General features: G+C 34.4%; 1 protein-coding gene across 1 annotated transcript; it reads left to right on the forward strand.

The window, feature by feature from the left end:
- The first annotated feature begins 13,465 nt into the window (after positions 1–13,465).
- LOC147827700 (pancreatic alpha-amylase 2a5) lies at positions 13,466–21,882 on the forward strand. The gene is made up of 10 exons (XM_087213201.1): positions 13,466–13,653; positions 13,989–14,135; positions 14,898–15,086; positions 15,504–15,734; positions 16,479–16,612; positions 18,352–18,474; positions 18,563–18,662; positions 19,456–19,574; positions 19,676–19,801; positions 20,994–21,882. Exons 1-10 carry the CDS (start codon positions 13,486–13,488, stop codon positions 21,181–21,183), a joined length of 1,527 nt encoding a protein of 508 aa, XP_087069327.1. The 5' UTR covers positions 13,466–13,485; the 3' UTR covers positions 21,184–21,882.
- The last annotated feature ends 4,421 nt before the right edge of the window (positions 21,883–26,303 follow it).

The following is a 26,303-nucleotide window of genomic DNA, read 5'->3' on the forward strand; positions in this document are numbered from 1 at the left end:
AAACACTAGTAGACATAAAAAATCAGATAAATATCAATACGATTTTAATGGAGAACAGAATAGCCCAATATCACAAGTAGACAGATTAATTAAACAAGAAAACAAAGAAATATCACAGTTCTACCAAACCTTTCCACAAATGGACTTAAATAGATATCCTGAACATTCCATCCACATATTCTTTTAAGCAGTGCATATTTTATCCAAAATAGACCACATATTATCTAGTAAAGCATACATAAATAAATGAAAAATAGAACAAACCCAAATAAGTAACCTAAAGGTCTCTCTGAAGGTCTTAGAAAAATAAGAACAATCTCAATCCAGAGCTAATATAAGGAAGGAAATTATAAAAATCAGAGCAAAAGTCAGTGAAATGGAGACTAAAAATGCAAAGAATCAAATGAATTGAAAAACTGGTTCTTTGGAAGAATAAAGAATATAGATAAACCTGAGTCAATCTCATGAGAAAAGGAAAGAAAAGATATAAGTCAATGAAATTAGAAGTGAAAAAAGTGAAATCACAACAGATACCACCAAAATCCAGAAAATTATTAGTAAGTACTTCAAAAATATATATATCACAAAACTGGAGAAATCAGAACTGGAGAGATTCCTAGACACCTGTGAATTACTAAAACTGAGTGAAGAAGTCTTCACATTTTTGAACAATCTTATAACAGGCAATAAAATTGAAGCTGTAATAAAAGCACTCCCATGTAAGAAAAGCCCAGGACCTGATGGATTCAAAGCTCAATTCTACAATAACTTCAGGAAAAAACTAACACCAATGCTCTCAAACACTTCAAGGAAATTGAGAGGGAAAGAGTATTTCAAAAACTATTCTTGGATGTTAATATTACCCTGATCCCTAAATCAGACAAGAATTAAAACAATAAGGAGAACCACAGACTTATCTCTCTGTTGAATATTGAAGCAAAAATCCTTAAAAATATGCTGGCAAACAGAATGCAACAAATTATTGAAAAAATCATACACCTGGACCAAGTAGGTTTCATCTCATGAAAGTAAGGATGGCTCAAAACACCAAGCAATAAATGTAATTCATCATATAAACAGAAACAAAGACAAAATAATCACATGATCATCTAAATAGACACAGAAAAATCCTTTGACAAAATTCAAAATCCATTCATGATAGAAACCTTGAAGAAAATATTCATCAAAGGATGCGTATTTCCTGTTAATCTGATAAAAGCCATTTATTACTTACTGCCAATATTATATTAAATGGGAAAAAATGCAAGCTTTCCCTCTAAAATTAGTCATAAGACTATGAAGGCTATTATCAGCACTTTTGTTCAACATAGTCCTCAAAATATTAGCCAAAGCAGTCAAGCAAGAGAAAGAAATAAAAGGTATATGAGGAAAAAGGATGAAGTCAAAGTATCATTATTTGCAGAGGATATGATTCTTTACTTACAAACCCAAAAAACTTCATCAAAAGACTCTTCTAATTAATAGCCATATTCAACAAATTATCAGGATATAAAATTAACACACAAAAATCTGTAGCATTCCTAGACACCAAGAATTAAATCACTGAAACAGAAATGAAGAGAACAATATTATTCACAATAGCATAAGAAAAATTAAATATCACAGAAAACTCATGTCACTGCTAGCCTTTAGAGAAGAAATTGAAAATACATGTGCAGCAATCTCAATGGCCAAGGTCACACACACAGCAGTTCACCATACTTATAAATGTCTGGAAGCTAATGTCCACCACTCTGACTAATGTCTTTGTAATTGTAAGGCCAAAGAAAATTTGTATTAATTTCATAAGGTCTTAAAAGCTTCATATTTAAATATTTATACAGGTTTTGCTTTTCCAGAAGTGTTATGTTCATATATATTTTGGCAGGCTTAAATTCAATGATTAGGTTAAATGTTTACCTTTGAGGAAATTTTATTTGATTCTCATCCAATTTGGTTTGTGACCAGAATCATGGAAAGAATTAAGTTCATGAACCAAGGTACTACTGTATACTACAGATACTAATAAAGAATAAAATAGAAGCTAGACAAAGAGGAAGTAGGATAGTTCAAATAATCCCCTAAATTATCTATTCTATTGTTCCAAAAATATTTTCATACATTTGTTAAGTTGTTTCATTGATACCACTACTTTTTTTAGAGTATTGAAAAAAAAGTTTTGTGCTATTATCTGTTTAGTTTTTCCTTTATGAAAGAATCTATTTTGTTTATCTCTTGGATTCTGAGTAATTAATCTGGAGATAATGATAGTGTATTAACTATTATGATGCAAAACATGATAAACATTTATGCAAAATTTTGAGTTTTTTTCATAAAACAAATGAAGAAATTATCTCAATGTGGCTTTATTGGGAAGAATAAATGTCTAGGATACTTTATTCTGTCATCAAGATACTGAAAATAACTCTAGAATTTTAGTGGAGAAAGGAAAACAGCAGGGACAAGAGATATGCACAGTGAGTAGTCTTGGACAAACTGTGGTCCTATTGATCATCATCTCACATCTACTTTTGCAGAATCTTATTGGCACCAGGGGAGATAATTACCTGAAAGTTTGCTATTTCTGGAACTGGAGATAAATTGTGGAAAAGCAATAACTCAAAGAAAAAGAAGTTATAAAAAACAAAATGGAGTTAGGATAAGGATTGGATCTGCCTTTCAGTTTAGAAAAATGACTTTCCCATTGTCTGGAATTGAACACTGCAAAAGATATTTGTGGATAATCTGTTGATTATCATGAAGATAAATAAATAAATCTTGAAGATATCTTAATTACTCTTACCTTAGTTTCCATGATCATGAAAAGAAAGGGGAAAGATTATATAAATTTAAGCATAATCAACTCTGTATTTCACATTGGATGGGTACTCTTCAGATTACCAAATGTCTATGGGCAAGAGCAGAAATCTCACCCAAAGATTAAAGTAGCAATGGAGACAAATGCAGTAATAGAGCAGAAATGGTGAGCCAATTCCAGTGCCCAGGAAGAGGCTCACCTGCCACCATTCCACTGCTTCTAGGGCAGAGGAGGTGAGCCAAACCCAGCTGCCAGGAGCAGGCTCCCCTGCTGCCATTCCACCACTCATAGGGCAGAGGAGGTGAGCCAATCCCAGCACCCAGGAGGAGACTCCCCACCACCATTCCATGCTCCTAGGGCAGAGAAGGTGAGCCGTGCAGGTGCCAGAAGCACCCCTCACCCCATGAAAATGAGAAAACATGTAAACAAGCCTCAAAAACAGACTTCCAGATCACCTACAGCAACCCCAAAGGGAAAGGAGAAGGAACAATCTAATACTCAACCACATGGACTCCCTGAACTGGCAACAAAAGAGGATCTGGAAAAAATGGAATCAGAATTAATTTCTCAGAAAACAGCAAAGATTGTGCCCATAGTGGAAGACATGATTAATAAATCTAGAGAAGACACAGATAAAAAAAATAGAGGCGCTGAGGAACATGATGGAATCCCAACATAGGAAACAAATGGAATCCATAAAACAGATGCAAAGAGACTTCCAGGAGTTTAAAAACCCCATTGAATGTCTACACAGCAGAATGAGCCAATGTGAGGACAGAATTTCACATATAGAAGAAAAGATTGCAATTAGTGACCAAGAAAAGAGACATTGCTTTAAAATTGTAAGGGACCACAAGAAAGCAATACAGCAGCTGCTAGATGGTGCAAAGAATAACAACATAAGACTGATTGGAGTCAATGAAGAAAGAGAAGAGAGTGCTGAAGACAAAAAAACTCTTCACAGAAGTGATGGCAGAAAACTTCCCAAGCAGGGGAAAAGAACTTGACATACAGATAAGGGAGGCATATAGGACTCCAAATAGCCTTGATCAAAAAAAATCTACACATAGGCATATAATAGCTAGGACTCCAGAAACCCAACAGAAGAACAAAATTCTACAAGCAGTGAGAGAAAAGAAGGAAATCACATACAAAGGAAAGCCCATCAGAATCACAGCAGACTTCTCAATGCAAACCCTCAAGGCAAGAAGACCTTGGAGTGATGTATTTCAAGCCCTAAAGGAAAACAGCCTCCAACCCAGATTGATGTACCCTGCAAAACTATCTTTCAAAATTGATGGAGAAATAAGATACCTTCATGACAAAGAGAACCTTAGGAACTTCACGAATACTAAACCAACACTCCAAAAAATTTTAGACAGTATCCTAGGAAAAGACAATGAGGATTACAAACTCAGGATGCCCAGCAGAATGAATCTATTGAGGGTGGCAAATTAAATGCAAAGAGGAGTAACCAACAAAAAGAAAAAGTCATGACAAGGCTTTTAAAACTTTTACCTTTATCTCCCTAATGAGTGTATAATTCAATCTTGTTATTGTACTGATTAGTATTTTTCTGATTCTAGTGTTGTACATCTTTCCTTGTGCTATACTGGCTATTTATCATCTTCTTGCATCTACTTTTTCATGGGGTTGTCTATTAATGAGCTGTAAGAGTTCTTTATATATTCTGGTTATAGGTTATATCCATTGTAAATATGGTCTGTGTAAGGACTACTTTTCATTTTAACAATGCCATTTAAAGTTCTAAATTTTGATGGGCTCTCACTTATCAGTTTTTTTTCTTTTATATATCATGTTCTTTGTTTCCTAGGAAGTTCTTGCCTACCCTAAATTCATAAACATTTTCTCTTACAATTTCTTCTTAAAGTTTTATAGTTTTAGTCTTTCATATTTAGATTCACGGATCCTTTCAAGTTACTTTTATATGTGGAAATAAAGAGTCGAGGTTAATTTTTTATATATGGTTACCAGGTGTTCTAGGGCCATTTGCTGAAAACACTAGCTTTTCCTCTGCTCTTGAATTGAGTTTATGTTCTATAAAATGTTAATGTTGAATAATCTTTAATAACTCAGTGGACCATATATGTATGGTTCTATTTCTAGATTCTCTGTTTTATTCCAATGATCTGTATGTCTTTCCTTACATCAACACTGCCTTGATTACTGTAGTTTTAGAGGAAGTTTTAAAATTAGGTGCTGAGTGTCTTCCAACACTGTTATTTTTTCTTTTTACTTTTCTAGGGCCTTTGTACTTGTATATAACTTTTAAATTTCAATATTCAATTCTTCATTTATAGCAAGTATTCATAGACCTGAATTTTTATATATACCTTGTGTTTTCTAATCCTGCTAATTTCAAATACAAGTTCTAGGGGTTCCTAGAGATTTCTTAGTATTTTCTCTGTAGATGATCATTTCATCTACATATAAAGATTTTGCTTCTACCTTGCCAATCCTATCCTAATTGTGTTATTTTATTGCCATACTATTTTGCTTTATGCCTATGTTTCAAAGTTTAATGGACAGATGAAGAGTAGGCATATCTGCCCTTGTTTCCCACCTTAGGGAGAAAGTATTGTATCTTCTCCATTCACATAAGGCCTTTTGGCTAGAAGTATGGAGTACATGTCTTTGATCTGTTGAGAAGATTCTGTTCTACTTCTAGTCTCCTGATAGCTTTTACCATGAACATCTGTAGAATTTAGTCTGATACTTTTTCTCCAACTAGAGACAGGATCATATGGCTTTTTCCTTTCTTCTGTTAAAATGATGACTTCTGGGGATGGATCATTCAATGCTGAACCAACCCTGCCATCTCTATAATAAACCCACTTTCTACATACTGCCAGATCTGACTTCTAATAGTTTGTTTAGTTAAACAAATTTCTATGTTCATACTTTTTCTTCTATTACCTTTATCCAGTTTTAGGATTAGCACACTGTGGGGAGAAGTGTTCCTTCTTTTTTCTGCTTTACATGCTTGATATAATTGACCAGTTAAAATGTGTATGAGCCTACTGTTGTCATATAGGTAGGTTTTCAAGCTAGGAATATACTTTCTTTAATAGGTGCTATTCAAATTTTATATTTCCTCCAGAGTTAGTTTCATTAATTTGTCTTCAAAGATACGTCTTAGAAGTTGTCAAATTTATTTCAAAACAGATTCTTGAAATATGCTTTCTATATCCTTTTAAATTCTGTAAAATCTGTGGTAATGTGTCCTACATCTTGCTATTGTAATTTAAAAAATGTATTATTGATATTATGTAATAGGAAGTAAAGGTCTAAAGGAGCAGGGGTAGTGGGAAGGACAGGGGAAAGGACAGAAGGGAAAAGAAAAAATATGAACAAAGGAAAAAAATGGAAACAAGTCTTTGCAAATAGGGAAGGGTGGAGGGTGTGAAGGGAAGGCAGGAGAAGGGGAAAAAATAAGAACAAAGATACTCATGTAATGGTACAAGATCCCAGTTATGTATGTAACTGTATTTTATACCTAAAATGTACCAATAAACTTAATGGGGAAAAAATAATACAGCATAAATGCCAAGCTTTTGTTCTGGTTTTAGTTACCCATTACATATCTGCAGGAATAAGTGAAGATTGCTTTTATTAAAAGCAATCTTTAAGCACCCTTTACAAACAAGTTTTCAGCTAATGGCACATCATGTATATGGCAAGATTTCAAATAAGAGTGCAATATTACTTTCCTCTGTAATTCTATTGCATTGAGATATTTTTCTTCTTTGAGTTACACTGTTGCTTGCTATCTCTCAGTTTTAAAATGACAGATGTGTGTACTGAAGAGATGAGCAAGTAAGTATTTAGCCACAAATAGTTTTCTATAACATCAAAACCTTCTTATCTATTTGTTTTATTAATAAAAAAGGTGAAAGTGTATATATTATTTCCATTTCAATGATGAGGCAACCAGACCTCAAAGTTTTTTTTTTAAATCTGTTGATTGAATTGACTATGAAAATCTATACATTACTCAAAAATATTTTAAAGTATTAATCAAAAAAATAGTATTTCATTTGGCAAATATATATTTATAGAGGAAGAATAAATATCACTTTTTCTTCAAGTCTAATTGCTACTGTTTATACCTAAACTTTTTCACCACACTTAATTATCTCTAAAATTTATATGAGTGACCCTGAGCTATGTTTTTTGTTTTTTTTTTTTTGAGTTTATCTTATCAAGGACAAAAAACTCCAAACAGTCTGTGTATTTGATCATCTGTTAAATTTCTTGTGAAAAACCATTCATGCATCACTTACACATAAATTTTACAGGTATTATTTTCACTGAAGTTCTCTAATGATTTCTAAACCTTTTTTTTGGTTTTATTTTCTAAACCTTTTCTACAAATTGTAAGATACATCTGTCAAACCTAGTACTTTTTTCTTTTCTTTACTTTCTTTTTCTTAGAGCTAACATGCAATGGCAAGGATAATGGAAAAGTATATATAATTAAGAGTAAACTAGCACTAAAACTTCAAAGTTTTTCCAGTAATTTTCATAATAATTGAAAGAATTTTCTTTGACATACCCATAAAAGCAAAGTGCAAGTACTCTGTAAACTTTGGTTTATATGATTAAGAAAAAATATTTTTATTTCTATTCTTTCCAGAAAGTCATCCCACTTTCACTCCCACTCTATAATATAGAAAATCTCCAAAAAGATTTCACTCCTTGAATGTGTCTTTATAAAAGGGAAAATCCCATGGAATTGTCCTTTACTTTCCCCACTCTCTGACCTTCTGATTCTCCATAATATCTGCATCTAACCTAGATGGTTAAGATGGGAACTGCTGAATCTTTGTTTAGATTTGTAGAAACAGAATGTCTGAAAACACTTTTAATTCCTCTCCTTTCTTTTAATTCTATGCATTAACTAACACAAAGCTCATAAATTAAAAATATTGCAGAAACTGACCTCACAGATCACAGTCCATTGACCTTATCCTTGGATTCTAGTCTCATGATCTGGTTAATTTTAGGTTTTAACTACTTAAATCATAGTTCATTAGAGGTACTATTAGAGTAGCCCATAACTTATAAAATGCCTTGTTCATGCTCATTACAATTCTTACATGGAATGTATAATATATACAAACCATCAATATCATGTGCTATTTTTGTTGATCAGTACAATTGTAATGATCAATGTGCCCTACATTCCTTCTTGTTTTTTAATCTCTAAAAGTAGACCCTCTATGATATCATTTCATAACATTTAATGTTGGAAAGAGAATTCATGCTTTTTCTGGTGTTTTTACTCACTTTGTCTGGATTAAAATTTTCTCATATGCATTATGCCTCAACTTGACTTTTAAATTGATAATCTTAATCTGCCTTCTTAGGCACACTCAGTTTTGACTTGTAAATGAGTGTTTGTCATGAATAAGGATAAGTTCAACACAAATAGGTATTTTCCTTCTGTAAGAAGAAAAATACAAATAGTTTTGCAAATAGAATTAGATCTGTTACAGCATTGGGGGTCTTCTGTAGGTTCTTGAAATCTTAGGTTAAAAAATGTGTAGTACACCCAAATGTAGCACCAAAATCAAAGGTATATTTGAAGGAGAAAAGAAAAGGTACACTCCCCAGAGTGGGAAAGGATGGGACTATAACTGAGAATATGTGTAGCCTTTGGGGTCTTCATGTTGATGGTTTTAAGCTTATGGTTTGGGCTGGGATTGAGGGATTGGTGCAAGGTATGACTCCTCCCAAAAAGAGAGTTGACATGGCCCCTCTGTAGGCTCATTGGATTTTTTGACCTTTTAAGTCCCTTTGAGAAGTTGTCATGGAGTCCATAGAGTCCAGAGCTGAAGAGAGGATGCCTGTCAAATCTACATAGTCAATGATAAGGTAGTTAGGGTTGGTGTTGGCGAAGGTGTGCAGAAGACCACTGGATGCATGCTTTGGGATTTATTGTATATAAGCTAAGTTATCTGCTTCACTTTCCCCATTGTATTTAGACCTGGAGATCTTGGTCTTAGGATAAAATTTAATTCAGAAGATGGCCCTAGTCCCAGAAAGTGGGCTTCAATTGAGCCTTCCCCTTTGTCCCAGCCATTTCTTTGGCAGTCTTATTCCTCAACTTTAGCTTAGAAAGCATGTTACAAAGCAAGATTTCTCTTCTTTCTTCAGCCTTTTCCTTAACTACTTCCTGCCTCAGTACACTAAATGAAATGAAATATCAAAAGGAAGAAACAGATAACAATGAGATAGTATTACAAATCCTTAAGAGCACAGTATAAATAGATTCAAGTTTAGCATATCTGGACTGTTGTGGTATCATTTTTCTGCTTCTGGTATGAGAACAGTTTTTGGATTTCCTAGGCATATAACTGAAAAAAATTGACTGTTTTTTTAACCAGCATGATAAAGTGGAACTGTAAAAGTCAGGTATTCCTTGAGTCAAGTACTTCCTTTGCTAAAGTTCCTCAGGAATCGGGCATAAACCAACTATCTCTCCATTCTTCAGCCCAGATGAAGAACCAGAATATTCAAAATCTGGCATAAGGACTTTAAAGTTGAATTCATTTCAATAGGTAAGGGAGGACAATGGCTGTGTAGGTTCAGGAGAATATGAAACAGCCCTCTATTGTGTTTACCCCCCTCAATGTTGCTTGATATAAAAGACTTAAATACATGTGTGTACAGTGAGATGGTGATTTGTTTGTTAAGGCCCCACCCTCTCCACAGAGCTAGCTTTAAAAAACTGTTTTGTTCTGTTTTTTAAAAATAAGACCTCCTTTCAGGGGCTGAGGATTTAGCTCAGTGGTTTCAATGCCTGTCTTGCAAGTGTAAGGTCCTGAGTTCAATCCCTGGTACCAAAAAAAATAAAAATAAAAAATAAAAAAATAAAATATGACCTCCTTTTGTTCAATCATTAAGTAGTAAACAAACCTGAGCATTGGAAATAAGTGGCTGGTTAAATGGGAAGTAAATCCTGGAAGATATAAGAGAAGTGGAGAGACAAGGAGAAGACACAGATTTTTGGATTGCAAAGGTGACTAAACGCTGATGGAGTTACTGAGCTAGAGAGAGAGAGTATACAATAGACATGACCTGGATTAGGAGAATTTAAAAAGAAAGGTGGTGGGAAGACATTCAGCCACATCCCCAAGATGAAAAATGCCATGAGATGCTGAAGAAATGAATAAAATCCAGCAAGCTAAAGTAACAGGAAAGGAGTTGAGTGGAGACCTGTGTTCATACATGAATACATGTGACTTTATATGATATCACAACCAGGATATTGTGGCTCAAAAGAAAATGTGTTAATTATAACAGTTTTAATTTTGTTCAATTTACATAAGTACCATTTTGGAAGCAATATTAGAATAGAATGAGGAAGTAAGGCAGTGGAAATAGGAGGTCTGTTTTATGGTTATTTTAGAATCCAGGAAAGAGATGGTAGCCTTTATGAAATGGTGGAATAGGTTATAAATGTAATATGGGGAATTAAGAGATGTGTTCATTATACTGTAATAGGCCATTCTAAAGCACATGTGAGAAGACAGGCAGAATTGTTGAGACAATGAGAGCAAAATTAAAGAATACCATAGGTTTTTAGTAAGCTAGGAAGAAAGTTGTAAAACTTTTTGAGAAAGAGATATTATTGATTTAATGTGGATATGTTAAGTATGAGATATCTGTGAAACAATGATGCAGGTACAAAAATTATCTGTTGGAATGTGAGGCAGGTCCAAGAAATGTTTTGCAATGGAGACTCAGGCATCCATGCATGTGGGTGTTTTGTAATAGACAAATGATAGGAATAATCTGAAGACAGGAGGATGCAAAAAGTAATTTATGCACAAATGAATCCTTACATGGAACAGAAAATGGATTAATAAAAAATTTTGAAATGTTATCAGTGAGACAGAAGAAAACCAGGAAGGAGTAAAATATTAACCTGCAAAACAAGTTAGGGGGAGAGAATGGCTGACCATTTTGAATGTTGTGGTGAAGTTGGTTGGTAGTAAAAAGGCAAAAGCTTTTTCAGCAAAGTGTGGTCTAAATTCCCAGTCCTACTAGCTTTTTGGGAATGCATTCTTTATGATTTCTTCTGATATTGCCATCATGATATTCTGATATGCAGTCCAGCATCACTGTGATACAGATTTGTATTGTCATATAAGTCTTCATGTGGGGTGAAAATGCCAGCACAAATATTTGGCTTTTAAATGTTATATTTGTTGTTTAATTTCAGGCTTTTAGATTACCCTAGATTTGGTATGATTGGGTTCTCTAAAGCCATTGACTTCAGTAATCTTCAAGTCTACAAAATAGAGGCCAGATTCTTAACTGCTCTCCACTTCCTGGCATCTTGTACGGCTTTAACTCTACCCATTCTCAGGCGGGGTGTGTTTCACCTTGCTAGATATAGATGTATCAGTTGGTTGCTGGGTTCCTTTGAGATCACAGAAAGACCTTCAATTGTTCTCCTTCTTAAATTTTAAGTAATCAGTAACTAACCCTTAGTTAGAGATTATATTCTGAAGTCTGCAATCCCTGAAAAAAAATCATCTATTATACAACCAATGATCACCATATACACTTAAATAGGCAAACTCTGAACTGATTTTGCAGTTTTTTTAAGAACAGTTATGTCTCTTTCTCCTTAGGGCAGCTTCACTCACAATAAAGTAACACTGAGTTCCTTAACCAAGCTCTTGAAAGAATAGAAAAAGAAACAGGGAATATGCCTCTCATTCAATTAAATTAGACACAGATTTCTTGATGGGCACTGAAAGTAAAGGAAGCCTGGCTGAATAGGTGATACTTTAGGTGCATGACTGACACACAATTTCTTGGCCTACTTTGTGATCCATATAGAAAATCATTAGATCATTTATGGCAGAAAGGTGCCAGATTTGTGCACTTTGAACTCCACCTGATGTACCTGAGTAGACACATGAGCATAAGTATAAGTTAACAATAAAATCCACAAGTGAAATCCAAATGGCATAAATATCAGCAGAAGAGTTTTATGGAAGTGTGTGTCAAATACTATGGAATCTGATCTGAATTCTACTATTTGAGGGCCTATATTAATTATCTTAATTTGCTTTATTTGGACCTGGCCTGGTGAACATGTTTGTAAAATTTATGTCTTCCAGATTTTAGCATTTACAAGTCAACCTGATGTTCACTGATAAATTTCAACCTATTCTGACTCAGTCTATACTGCCACTCTTGTCCTCCAAAGTTAGGCAGGGTTAATTTCCATATGTCAGCAGAAAGCAGTCATAAGAAGATACATGTTGTCTAGTTTGCTTCAGGACTATAAAGGATAAAATCTCTCAGAGAGAAAGAAGAGTCAGAGACCATCATGAGGACAACTGACAGGTGCAATGCTAGACCCTTCACTCAAGGCTTGTAGTCTACTTAAAGTATAGGATGTGATATTCATGCTCTTTTCGAATGTTTTTAAAATAAGCACCTGAGTGATCAAAACAGAAGGTAGTCCAAAAGAGTCAGAATGTTCAGGCATAATATCTCTAAGTATGAAGTAAATGACTGTTACTCCTTATCTTTCACAAGGAAGAAATTTCCTCTGAAAATATCACACTCATGGCTGGAGGAAAATTCCTGATTCTAGATCACCCCAGCAGCAAGCTCGGCCTCCGTGCTTAGTATTCTTTGTGTCCAATACTCCTTGCCTGCTTTTCTTCTCCGTTGTCCCAGGGTCAGAATATCATGTCTGGCATCATTAGTGTTACTGTTACTTGTTTTTGTGTTGTTTTGTTTTTCTTCCTATATTCTGTTTCACCACAGAAATGTAAGCTCTATTAGAAGAAGTTATTTTACTCATCATATTATCCCTCATGTCATCCTTACTACTAGCCAAAGCAGAAAACTCACTCACTACTTACTAAATAGATGGATAGAAATTATTTTTGCCACCCACACTATTAATCTTTCACAAGAATTCAGTAATTTAAATAGGAGAACATATAAAAATTATCTTATTTAGTATTTCATCCTATTTATATTTAGCTTTTGGGAGAACACCATCTCTGCCCCAAATCCTACTGCTTTAGCCATATATTAAACATATGATTTGCTGAAGGAAGGAATTTACTTTTTCATGGAAAGGACATTTAAATCTTAAGTACTCTCCAGAATTTTTAGGAAGAAACTTAGTTAAGAATTTGGATTGATGGAGGAAAACAGCACTGAATTGAATATCTTCTTTATTTTCTAAATGAAGCTATTACAAATATTGAAAACAAATAGGTACATTAATGTTTTGAGTATGAATTCAGTTGTTTTCAATTATAATTTTCCCTCTTAGTGAAGGACACAAATACCATCCAATATATTGAATAACACACAAATGAGTACTATTTGTACATATCAAATGCCAGATGTTTAAAAAGGTTAATATTCTGTCAATAGAAAAATCACTAAATCCTTGATGACCATTTCAATTATATTGCTGTGAGATTTTTTTCAGATTTTTTCAGCTGTTAACCTTATGATCATTAATCTTTTCCAGATAATGAATGAATTTTTCTTTAAACATTTATTTTATGTATTCATTAACCTTCACTTTATATAATGTGGGCTTTTTCAGGACTATAAATAGTTGGTAGAAAGAACCCTAACAACTTCACAGCAAGATGAAGCTCTTTCTGCTGCTCTCAGCCCTTGGGCTCTGCTGGGCTCAGTATGCCCCACACACTCAACAGGGACGCACATCTATTGTCCACCTGTTTGAGTGGCGCTGGGCCGACATTGCTGCGGAATGTGAACGATACTTAGGTCCAAAGGGATTTGGAGGGGTTCAGGTAAGTATTGCTCACAGTATGTATTGCAGAGTGCACTGAGCTTGTAATAAATGGTATATTAATCAGTGTCAGTGATTTAGAACCATATTGGACTTGAATGAAACTACTGTATAACAACTTTATGACGAAGAAAAAATTTAGTTTTCCCACAAATTTTCCTTTTGTTTCCGGACATCTGCAATGTGCTATTACGTTATTCAAGTGGCTAGAAAGATATATAGCTATATATAGAAAGATTCAGAATTAATTTTAGAATACTTAATAGTTTTTATAGGATGTAATGATATAGAATAAACCATAATTTGAGTCTTTGTTATAATTTTTATTTTTTGCAGGTTTCTCCAGCCAATGAAAATGTTGTAATTAACAACCCTTATAGACCTTGGTGGGAAAGATATCAACCAGTTAGCTATAAATTATGCACAAGATCTGGAAATGAAGCTGAATTCAAAAACATGGTGACTAGGTGTAACAATGTTGGTGTAAGTGAATTCAAATTGTCTTTAAAACTGTTAGATGTGAACTTAGATTTTCTCAATTTTTTAAAACAGAAAAGTCATACTTCAATTTTTTAAAAGTTTACTTTCTTTTTATCTTAATACAAAATAAATAATCTTATGTTCAATGGTTGTAAATCTCTGTATGTATACCATTTACATACAAAGACGAGGTAACAATGTTAAGGAGAATTGAGTAAGTACAACATACACACTTTCAAGGCTTATAAAAATATGTATTTTCTATAGACATTTCTCTAGCGAGGAATTGGAGATTCCAGTTAGAATAGTTGCTTTCTTTTGCATGTGACTTATGGATCCATTTACAATCCCTAGAATTCTTCTCAATCGTTTTTGGTTAGTAAGTAGCTACAAAAAGCTACTTACTACTATAAGTAGAGGGCAGGGATTGGTTGCTTTATTCTCCTACTGACTCATTGACATTTTGAAAAGGCACAATTTCTCCTGTCTTACTTAATTCTTAATGCCTCAAAAATGGTTCTTTTCATTTCTTCAGGGTTATGGGAATCTGCTATTCTCTCAGTTGATCATTTATCTATACATTTGACCAAGTGGTTACAATTGATGCAGGTCTTTTAACCTTAGCCTACTTTTACACTTGATTTGGGTCTTGTAGGAAACTCCACTTATGAAATTACAAAGAAGTATTTGGGAGTTTTCCTGACACACAATAATGATTTATATTTCTACATGAAGAGAAACTGAAGAAGACATTTTGTTTTTCAGGTTCGAATTTATGTGGATGCTGTAATTAATCACATGTGCGGTTCAGGCAATCCTGCAGGAACAAGCAGTACTTGTGGAAGCTACTACAATCCTAACAATAGAGACTTTCCAGCAGTTCCATACTCTGGTTTGGATTTTAATGATAATAAATGTAATGGAGAAATTAGTAACTATAATGATGCTTCTCAGGTAATTCTTTAAAAATAATGATCTCAACCAAGAACTATATGTTCCTTTATCCATGAGTAGGTTATTGAGCATCATGGGAGAGACTGGTTTAGATTCCTTAACAAAACTGCTTACTACCCTTAACTGCTTAGAAATAAAAAAAATTCATTCAAACCCTTTCTCTTAGTCACAGTGTTCAGATATACCCAAGGGGTAAAGCAGTTGCCTTGCATTTTACATGCACTGGGTTTGTGCCCCCAAACCAGGAAAGAAACAAAAGTAGAAGTAATCTCACAGTAGGATGTGCCTATTCCCAGTGCCCTAGAAAAGAGGGTATTATGTAAATATGTATTGATGAATAAGTGTGACTGAATCATAAAATGCATTCTCAGATGTGAAATCATGTTCTGAATCAGTCAAAACTTTTTATTGCAACAGGTCAGAAACTGTCGTCTCTCTGGTCTTCTTGATCTTGCACTTGAGAAGGATTACGTGCGAACCAAGATTGCTGACTACCTGAACCATCTCATTGACATTGGTGTTGCAGGGTTCAGACTTGATGCTGCTAAGCACATGTGGCCTGGAGACATCAAGGCAGTTTTGAATAAATTGCATAATCTGAACACAAGTTGGTTCTCTGCAGGAAGTCGACCTTTCATTTTCCAGGAGGTACATGAAGACATCAAGACATATCTATGCAGATAATACATTAGCACTTTGTTCACTAGAGAATAAACAGCAGATTTAATTAGTCATGTAATTTCTAGAAGGTAACAATCAGTCACAGAATAGTATTGTTTAACTTTCTTTACTTCAAAGATACCACATCCAATTCTTTATTAAAGTAGGTTTTATGGGAATGCAGTAAGTTTCTTTAGACTGAAGAGTTTTCTGTGCCATTGACTATTTCCTTAGAGACCTTATGGAAGACTGAAAATTTTATATTTTTTTATCTTGAGCAAATCTATTTGAGCTTGGATGTGGAGTGTATAGTAATTAGCTGTTTGAAACTTTGCTCTACCACTACTAGCTGTGTAACTCTGAGGAAAATCGATGAACCTGAGTTCCCATGTAAAGAAATGTGCTAATAAAACATTTCTAGTTTTGTTTCCTTTGGAAATGAAATGCATTAAAAATTATCTAGCATTAAGAAATACTGTCAGTCAGAGAGTAAATGCTATGTTATTGCAAGGTATTATTATTATTGTATATGTGGAGGAATAAATAAGGTCAGCAGTCTCACAGGAGACCTAGGTCACCTTGTAACTGGGTTTCTTTCAATATTGTAGCATGTACTTATCAATAAAAAGAAATCTAATAGAAGGAAAAATGTTGGAATATTTCTAGTAATAGAACTAGTTTAACGATATTTTAATGCAACTGTAAGGTGACTTTTCCCCGTTTTTCAACTAGGTAATTGATTTGGGTGGTGAAGCAATTAAAAGTAGTGAATACTTTGGAAATGGCCGTGTGACTGAATTCAAGTATGGTGCAAAACTAGGCACAGTTATTCGCAAGTGGAATGGAGAGAAGATGTCTTACTTAAAGTAAGTAAAGTGTTACTTGGTGTATCCTTTTTTTTCACTGGTCTATTTGTCATATTACCCCAGTATGGACAATATTCTTACAACCTTGTTATTTGAACAGTAATTAAGATTTTGTTTATCAGTGGTAAGTGTTATGTTTCTCCAAAGCAATTAACAATCAATTTTTTTCTCACATGCAATTGTCTAGAAATTGAACACATCATATAGAGATTTTATTCTCTGTATTGTATGAGTGTTCTAGGTTTCAATAATGTTTACCTGTAACATGTGCAATCAAGTTGATTATTTGAAATGACTTTTGGGAAAAAAATTTTAGCACCTGTATCTCAGACAAAGGTCTACTATTTAGAATATATAAAGAATTGGAAAGAATCAGACCCCCCCAAATTCAAAGACCCAATTCAAAAATGGGCATATGAAATGAACAGACATTTCTCAGACAAAGAAGTAAAAGCAAGTAATAAATATATGAAAAAATGGTCAACATCACTGGTCATTCGAGAGATTCAGAATAAAACAACACTGAGATTCCACCTCATCCCAGAAAGAATGGCTGCTATCGAGAAATCAACCCATAAGAAATGCTGGTGGGGGTGTGGGGAGAAAGGAACCTTTCTCCATTGTTGGTGGGAATGCAGACTTGTGCAACCACCGTGAAAATCAGTATGGAGAAACCTCAAAGAACTAGGGCTAGAGGTCCCATTTGACAGAGCTATTCCCCTACTGGGTATCTTCTCCAAAGAATTAAAAGAATCATACCACAGCAATACACATGCACCCATGTTTATAGTGGCACAGTTTGTGATAGCTAAGGTTTGGAAACAGCCCAAGTGCCCATCCACTGGAAACTGGATAGAAAAGATATGGTTTTTTTTTATAAGATGGAGTACTACTCTGCCATAAAGAATGAGAAACTACAAACATTTATAGCTAAATGGATGGATATTGAGGCCATACTCTCTAAGTGAAATAAATAGGACACACATGTGTAAATCTCAAATAGTTTCTCCAGTGTGAGAAATTGAAAGTGTAAATAAAGATTATAATGATTAAAATGAATAATTGGTAATTTGAAATAGGAAAAGCTCCAAAGGTGTAGGGGTGGTGGAAGTGGAAGGGGAATGGAAAGAAGGGAAAAGAAAAATTATGAGCAAAGAAAAAAATGGAAATGATATCTATGTAAATAGGGAAGGGTGGAGGAGGTGAAGGGCACACAGGTAATAGGGGAAAAAAATAAGAACTAAGATACATCATGTACAGGTACAAGCACCCAATGATAAGTGTAAAAGTATTGTATACCTAAAATGTACCAATAGAAGAATTAAAAAAAAATACATAAAAGTATCTGCTAATACTCTAAAAAAATCATGATTTTAACTTGTAACAAGTACCTACCATGTGACTTTAATCTGGAATTCACACATAGGAAATTAATTAATTTCAAGTATTATAATGTTCATATTCTAATAGCATATGGAAGCCTCATTTTACCTGCTTTGATATGCTCTATAATGAGATATAAATGCTTATCCTTCAGAAATCCATCTATGTTACAATATGCTGAATGAAATCAGTCGACATAGTTACAAAATCTTATGGAATAACCATTTAATTAGAAGGTTTATCTGAGGATTGTTATTTGGAAAGGGTTATAGAGTATAAATATTCTAAGGCATATGAGAAAGAATGCATCTATTTGTTTGTATATTATACCTGTGGACACTTCTTTTTAAATACAGGAACTGGGGAGAAGGTTGGGGCTTTGTGCCTTCTGACAGAGCACTTGTCTTTGTGGATAACCATGACAATCAGCGAGGTCATGGAGCTGGAGGAGCATCTATTCTTACATTCTGGGATGCTAGGTAGGAAACAACATTCCCCACATTTGCTGTCTACCATTTAACAATGGCAAAATATTCTATAGTTGTAATGACATTTTGTAATTTTCAGAATGTATAAAATGGCTGTGGGATTTATGCTTGCTCATCCTTATGGATTTACACGAATAATGTCAAGCTACCGTTGGGACCGAAATTTTCAGAATGGAAAAGTAAGTTTTGGAGCTGGTCAAAGTATCTCTTTCTCAATAACAAGAAAGCAGCACTTAACATTTTTCATGTAAGGGTAAGACATTAGGTATATATTTATCAAGTATATGTTTAAGTGTATATTATTCTTCATCTAATATGATTCTACACTGATACCCCTCCTAGACTTACAATGTTTTTTGGACTAACATATTTCAAAGTGATACAAGTTAGAAAGAAAACACAATGTCAAAAATTTAATCAATTTAATGCCAAGATTAGGATGTGTTGCTTAATACATTTATATACAATTTATATAAAATCAACTAATATTCATTAGGCAATTATTGTATTGAAGATATTTTCATATATAGTATTTCATCTTTAGAGTGGACAGGGAACATCTCTATTTTACAAAAGAGAAAATTGAGGCAGACAGACCTTATGTAGATTTTTGACTGATTTTTTGTAGCTAGCACACCACATTGAGACTACATGGTCAACCTGCTTTACTGTCACTAAGGTTCTTCAGTGTCTTTCAGACACTGAATAATGATAATGAGAACCCATTGCTTATAAAGAAAATGAGAGAATAAATCTTTTATGCTTGTTAGAAATATGATACTAGTGAAAAGAATCCACAGAGATGATAAGGACTCAGCAAAAACTCTAAAAACATGGAAAATGTTGTATTCTGATTAACGATATTGTGGAGACACAAGTATTGGGACCGATTAGGTTTGGTACAAAGGAGAAGGAAGGTGCAAAGGAGGGTACTTAAAAAAAAAAAACTAAGCTCTTTTTATCATAATGAAGGATGTTAACGACTGGATCGGGCCACCAAATAACAATGGAGCAACTAAAGCAGTGACTATTAACGCAGACTCCACTTGTGGCAATGGCTGGGTCTGTGAACATCGCTGGCGCCAAATAAGGTGGGAATACATACTGAGAGGCATGTTCTCATGCTGAAGCACTTTATTTTGAATTGTGAAGTCAAAGTACATGAACATTTCATACGAGTTTGTGCTTTTAGGAACATGGCTGCTTTCCGAAATGTAGTTGATGGCCAGCCTTTCTCAAACTGGTGGGATAATGGAAGCAACCAAGTAGCTTTTGGAAGAGGAAACAGAGGATTCATTGTTTTTAACAATGATGACAGGTAAGTAGTTGTCAATTAAAGATTAATACTTTATTATGTTCTCATATTTTATTTTGTATTCACTGACTTTTGAGCACAATTGAAAACTCTTGTAGTCTGCAGATAAAGGAAACAGAAAGGTGAGAAAAGTATGGAAGAAAAATGATGATGACTCTTACTTTTTTCCAGTGTTTTACAATGGTTTTCTTTTTCAAGTAGAGGTATTTTGTTGGCTGTTGTGTCATCATGTGTATCTCTAGGGAGTCTCAGGACTGGAATGTCATTTTGTCCCAGCTCTACACCACAGCTATTACTCTACGTGCTCTTCTTGTTTACATTCCTCACTTGTCTGTCTCTCTGGAACAATGTTTCTTCCACATATCTTAATGTCAATGATTTTTTCAGGAGAATTTTGAGGTTTGGTTCTAAAGTTGTGCATTGTTGTGCTTTCCTTTAAGATAATTATGTTCTTTCTCCTATTTTAATAGTTTCCTCATATATAACAATAAATCCAAAGCACTCTTTGCAAGTAGTTTATATATCTTCTTCCAAAGCCAACTTCAACACATTTAGCCCCTTTCAGCCTAAATTAGAATTTATTAGCAACCAAAGGAATAAATAAGTCAAGTGCATCTCTCTCTTTCTTTATTTTTGGGACAAAATATGCCACGGTTAGTTCTTTACCTTTTCTCTTCTCCAAGGGAGAACAGAAATATATTTATACAAGACAGCCTTTTATTCCAAAGTATGTACTTTTTGATAGAAGTGCCACATTGATGGTATTTCTTGCTCAAATTCTTTTTAGACTTTTGAAATAAAAAGTAGATATTTTTGAAGAAATAATCTGATTTAAAGCCATAAAGGTAATCAGTGTTTTGCTCAGTGCAGAAGAGGACAAATTTAATATATTCATGGTTGCTATACTTAATATTTTTATCAAAGGGAGACAATTTCCATGTACATCACTTGTATTCTTCAACCTCCCTTCACTGATATTCTTAAATTTCCCTTCATATTCAACTCCACATAGACCAAGGAATTGGTAGGTCTTGCCTAAGAACACATTTCTTCTTGAGAAAGGTATTCCCATGTACTGGAGAGTTGAGGTTTCTTCTTTTCAGACCTTGACAACTTGTGTTCTATTTCACAAAGTTGTTTAGTCTTATGTTTCCCAGAGTGGAATTTAATTTAAATGATACATTGTACTTTTCAGGTCACTGTCTACAACTTTGCAAACTGGTCTACCTGCTGGCACATATTGTGATGTCATTTCTGGAGATAAAGTTAATGGCAACTGCACAGGAATTAAAATCCAGGTTGGTGGTGATGGCAAGGCTTCTTTTTCTATTAGCAACTCGGCTGAAGACCCATTTATTGCCATTCATGCTGAATCAAAGTTGTAAAATTCAAATAAAATGCCTGTAGAGAGAATCATAGCCATGTGTGTTTCTTTCCTCTTATGTACATTAATTTTATAAATCACTAACCTGTTGGAATCCTGTGAATAATCAAATTGGTTTTGTGTAGTAAGAAAAAAAGACAAGAATACTGAAAAGTCAGATATAATTGTAGAACTAGAATATAACTTAGTCTAGATGTTATTATGTTTTAAATGTCTCACTTGAATATATTTGTCAGAAATTTCTAAGAACTCAAAAAGGCATCTTGACAAATATATTTGTTGTAATTAAAACTATTTGCCCAGTATGTTTCTCTAACTGCTGTCTGTGCATAAATTTTTCATAGGTGATTCTATCATTTAGGCATTCATTGTTGATAAAGATTCTCATACAATGATTCACATGAATCATTTTCATAATATAAAATTGTTTTTGAGGCTAATAGAATTAAAAAGAACACCTTACATAATCTATATATTTTTAGTTATACTGAGCTCACCAGAATTTTTTTCTTTGTCTATTGTGTTTCCACATGTTGGATTTCACTTGCTGTTTTATGACTTCTTGCTTCTTCTCTCTAACTCTGCTATAGCTTTATTCAGGACTCTCATGACAGTGTCCTCTCCAGGATTTTTCCTAATCCTTTCAGCACTTATTTTCCATCATCATGATTTTAAAAATAAAGTTTCTCATTGTTCTGGTCGTCTGTGATGTTTTCTTTTAATTTTCAGTTCTTTTATCTTTTAAAGAATAGAGAAGGTATAAATTGAAAAGTCCCCTTTAGTTTTATGTATACATTTTTCTCTGTTTGCTGTGAAGCAGATTCACTGGATTTTGGTTACCATTCTGCAATCTTGGCTGCAATTTTTACTCTGCATTAATCTCATCAAAAGAACATAAACACAAACAATAATTTGCCTAAAATGATTATATACAGATTAGCAGCAGAGTAAAACGAGGTTAGCATTCATGATAAGCCAGTTTTCTTAACCTCAAGGAAGCTGCCCAGAGTAGATGGAGACTCATCTGCATGCACCCATACTCTCCAGGACAGAAGGAGCAGATAGAATCTATCTTAGATTTTAATATCACAGGGTTCACAGGATTCAACTGAGTAAAACTCCAAAGGGCATACTCTTATTAGAGGGAAAGAAAGTAAGCCTGGTCCTGCATTTCCTAATCTCAACGTGGTGTATTCCTAGAACATTCTACATTTATTTATTTATTGGCCTCAAACTCAGGTCCTTGTACTTAGCAGTCTGGCGGTGGCACCACTTAGCTAAATCCCTGGCCCTCTACATTTATTTTTGAGAATTATAAGTTAAAAATGCAGAAGAGCTGAGTTGTTGCAATAACATTTAGAGAATTCTCCTGTATTTTTCTCTAGAGTTTTCTTCTTTCTTCTGTCAAGATAAAAAAATTGTATCTCATTCCATAAAAGCCGTTTCATAATACTGGTATGAATGCTACTATATCATGATTAAGGTAACAATGTTTTAATTGTCGCTACATAAATCCTTTCAGATGACATGTACTATTGTCTTCAACTAAAAAATCTTGGGTTTAATTGGATGTGGTTTGTCTTCCAAGGGCTCCCTCTTGCAGTCTTGGTTCCCATAGATTTGGTGTGAGATGTGGTGGAAACTTTCAGAGGTAGACACTCTAGTGAGGCACAGTTAGGTCTCTGGGGTGCTGCCCTCAGCAGAGATGAGTCAAGTTCTCTGGGAACTTGTTCATTTCCTTAGAGAGTGAGTCATTAAAAAAGAACATGCATGAATTCTGAGCCCCCTCTAACTTCCTGGTCACTATGTGATCCATCTCATTCACACTCAAATCATGATGCCAAACACTATGAGGTCTTCTTCAGAAGTCAAAGCAATGCCAAGACACAATATTCGACATTCAGCATTTTTTTTCATTTTTAAAAATTAATTTTATTGGTACATTTTAGATACACAATATAGTGACTTTGATCTTTGGATATTTGCACCTTTACGTAATCTATCTTGGTTCTTATTTTTTCCCCATTCCCCTGCCCTCCCTTCAACCCCTCCATCCCTCCCTATTTACAAAGATTTTGTTTTGATTTTTTCATTATCTCATATTAATTCCATTCCCTTCTTTGCTTTCCCCTACCTCTCCCACTTCCCCTTCCCCTTTGCCCCTTTTCTTCCTGTTTCACATTGTCTAATATACCTTTTAGTCCTTATTTACACTTTCAGTTTCTCTCACTAGAGAAACTATTCGGCATTTACACATGTGTGTCCTATTTATTTCACCTAAGAGTATTGCCTCAATGTGCAACCATTTAGCTATAAATGTCTCTATTGTCTCATTTTTTATGCCTGAGTAGTATTCCATTTTATTTAAAAAAATCCCACATTTTCTTTATCCAGTCTCCAGTTGATGGGCAATTGGCCTGTTTCCAAGTTTTAGCTATTATAAATTGTGCTGCTATGAACACGGTTTCACATATATCACTGTGGTATGATTCTTTTAATTCTTTGAGGAAGATACCAGGGAGGGGAAGAGCTGGGTCAAATGGGACTTTCGGTCCTAGTTCTTTGAGGTATCTCCGTACAGATTTCCACAGCGGTTGCACCAGTCTACACTCCCACCAGCAGTGAAGCAGGGTTCCTCTTTCCCCACAGCCCTCCCAGCATTTGCTATTGGTTGATTTCATGACAGCAGCCATTCTTTATAGGATGAGGTGGAATCTCAGTGTTGTTTTCATTTGCATATCTTGAATGACAAGTGATGCTGAACATTTTTTCATATGTTTATTTGCTATTTCTACTTCTTTGTCTTAGAAATGTCTGTTCCTTTCAGATGCCCATTTTTAGATTAGATCTTTAAATTAGGTCTTTAAATTGGGAGGTCTGATTTTTTAAAAATTCTTTACAGATTCTAGATAGTAGAAATTTGTCTGGGGAACAGCAGGTGAAAGTTTTTTTCCAACATTGTGGGTTGTCTCTTCACTCTGTTGATGGTTTCTCTTGTGCAGAAGCTTTTTAATAAGAAGAAATCCCACTTGTTGATTGTGCTAGTTCATGAGCAACTGAGGTTTTGTTCATAAAATCTTTTCCTACACCGATGTCTTCAAGATTTCTACCTAACCTCTGTTCCAGTTGGTTCAGCATTTCTGTTTTAATATTTAGATCTTTAATCCATTTTGATTTTAGTTTAGAGCATGATGAGAGATATAGGTCTAGTTTTAATCTTTGGTGAGTTGAAATCTAAATTTTTCAGCACCATTTATTAAAGAGGTTATCTTTCCTCCCGTGAGGGTGTTTGGCTCCTTTGTCAAAGATGAGGTGGCTGAGTGTGCCTGGAGTTATTTCTATTTCTTATAATCTGTTCCACTGGTCCTCCAGTCTGTTACTTTTCTAGTACCATGCTGTTTTTCTCACAGTAGCTTTGTAGTATAGTTTCAAGTTGGGGGCTGTGATACCCCTGGCCATGTCTCTGTTGCCTAGAATTGCTTTTGCTATTCTAGGTCTTTTCTTGTTCCAAATGAATTTTTGGATTGTTTTCTCAAGATCTGTGAAGTACACTGCTGGGATTTCAATTGGGATTGCATTGAATCTATATAGCATTTTTTGAAGTGTGGCCATTTTCACTATGTTGATTCATCCTACCCAAGAGCAAGGGGTGTCTTTCCATTTTTTGATATCCTCTTCAATCTCTCTTTTCAGAGTGCTATAGTTTTCAGAGAAGGTCTTTGATTTATTTTGTTAGGTTGATTCCTAAATATTTCAGTTTTTTGGATGCTATTGTGAAAGGAAATGTTTGCCTTATTTCTCTCTCAGTGAGTCTGTTGTTCATGTAGAAGCTATTGATTTTTGTGTGTTGACCTTGTATCCAGCTACTTGACTGAATTTGCTTATTAAGTCTAGAAGACTTTTGGTGGAGTTCTTGGAGTCTTCTATATAGAGTACTATGGCATCCACAAATAATGACAATTTGACTTCTTCATTTCCTATCCTTATTCCTTTTATTTCTTTCTCTTGTCTAATTGCTGTGGCTAATGTTTCCAGAACTATATTGAACAAGAGTGGTAATAGTGGACATCCTTGTCTTGTTCTTGATTTTATTGTGAAGGATTTCAGTTTTTGACAGTGTAGTATGATATTGGCTGTTGGTTTTTCATAGATCGCTTTCATCTGATGGAGGTTGAGACCTTCTATTCCAATTTTGTGTAGGGTTTTTATGAGAAATGCGTGTTGGATTTTGTCAAATGTTTTTCCTGCATCTATTGAGATGATCGTGTGGTTTTTGTCCTTGGCTCTATTGATATAGATTGATTTGCTTATGTGGAACCATCCCTGCATCCCTGGGATGAATCCCATTTGATCAGGGTATGTGATCTTCTTGATGATCTTCTGCATTCTATTTGCCTGTATCATATTAAGGATTTTTGCATCTATGTTGATTAGTGAGATTGGCCTATATTTTTCTTTTGCAGTTGAGTCTTTGTTCTTTCAAGATCAAGGTGATGCTTGCTTCCAGGAATGAATTTGAGAGTGTTGCTTCCCTTTCAATATCTTTTAGGAGTTTAAACAGTAGTGGGAATATTTCCTCTCTAAATGTCTTGTAGAATTCAGCAGTGAAGCCATCAGAACCTGGGGTTTTCTTAGTTGGTAAGTTTTTAATTACATTTTCAATTTCATTGATTGACACTGGCTTGCTTAGAATTTTTAGGTCTTCTTTGTTCAACTTTGGTAATTCACACATATCTAGGAATCTGTCCATTTCTTCTGTGTTTTCCATCTTATTGGTGTATTGGTTCTCGAAGTAGGTATTGATGATCCTCTGGATTTCTACTGGGTCCATTGGGATTTCATCCTTTTCATTCCTAATTGCATGGATTTGGGCCTTTACTTTTTCTGATAAGGTTGGCTAAGTGTTTGTCCTTTTTGTTCATTTTTCTGAAGAACCAACTTTTGGCTTCATTGATTTTTGTTATTGTTCTCTTAGTCTCCATTGCATTGATTTCTGCTCTGAGGTTTTTAATTTCCTCCCTTGTATGAGCTTTGAGTTTGTCCTCCACTTCTTTTTCTAGAAGCTTGAGGTTCAGTATCAAGTTGTTTAATTGGGCACACTCTGTTTTCCTAACATGAGTA

The sequence above is a fragment of the Heterocephalus glaber genome, unplaced genomic scaffold (assembly GCF_053883595.1).
Source record: "Heterocephalus glaber isolate CG9 unplaced genomic scaffold, H.glaber_assembly_v1.0 deba00001442, whole genome shotgun sequence".
Lineage (NCBI taxonomy): Eukaryota > Metazoa > Chordata > Mammalia > Rodentia > Bathyergidae > Heterocephalus > Heterocephalus glaber.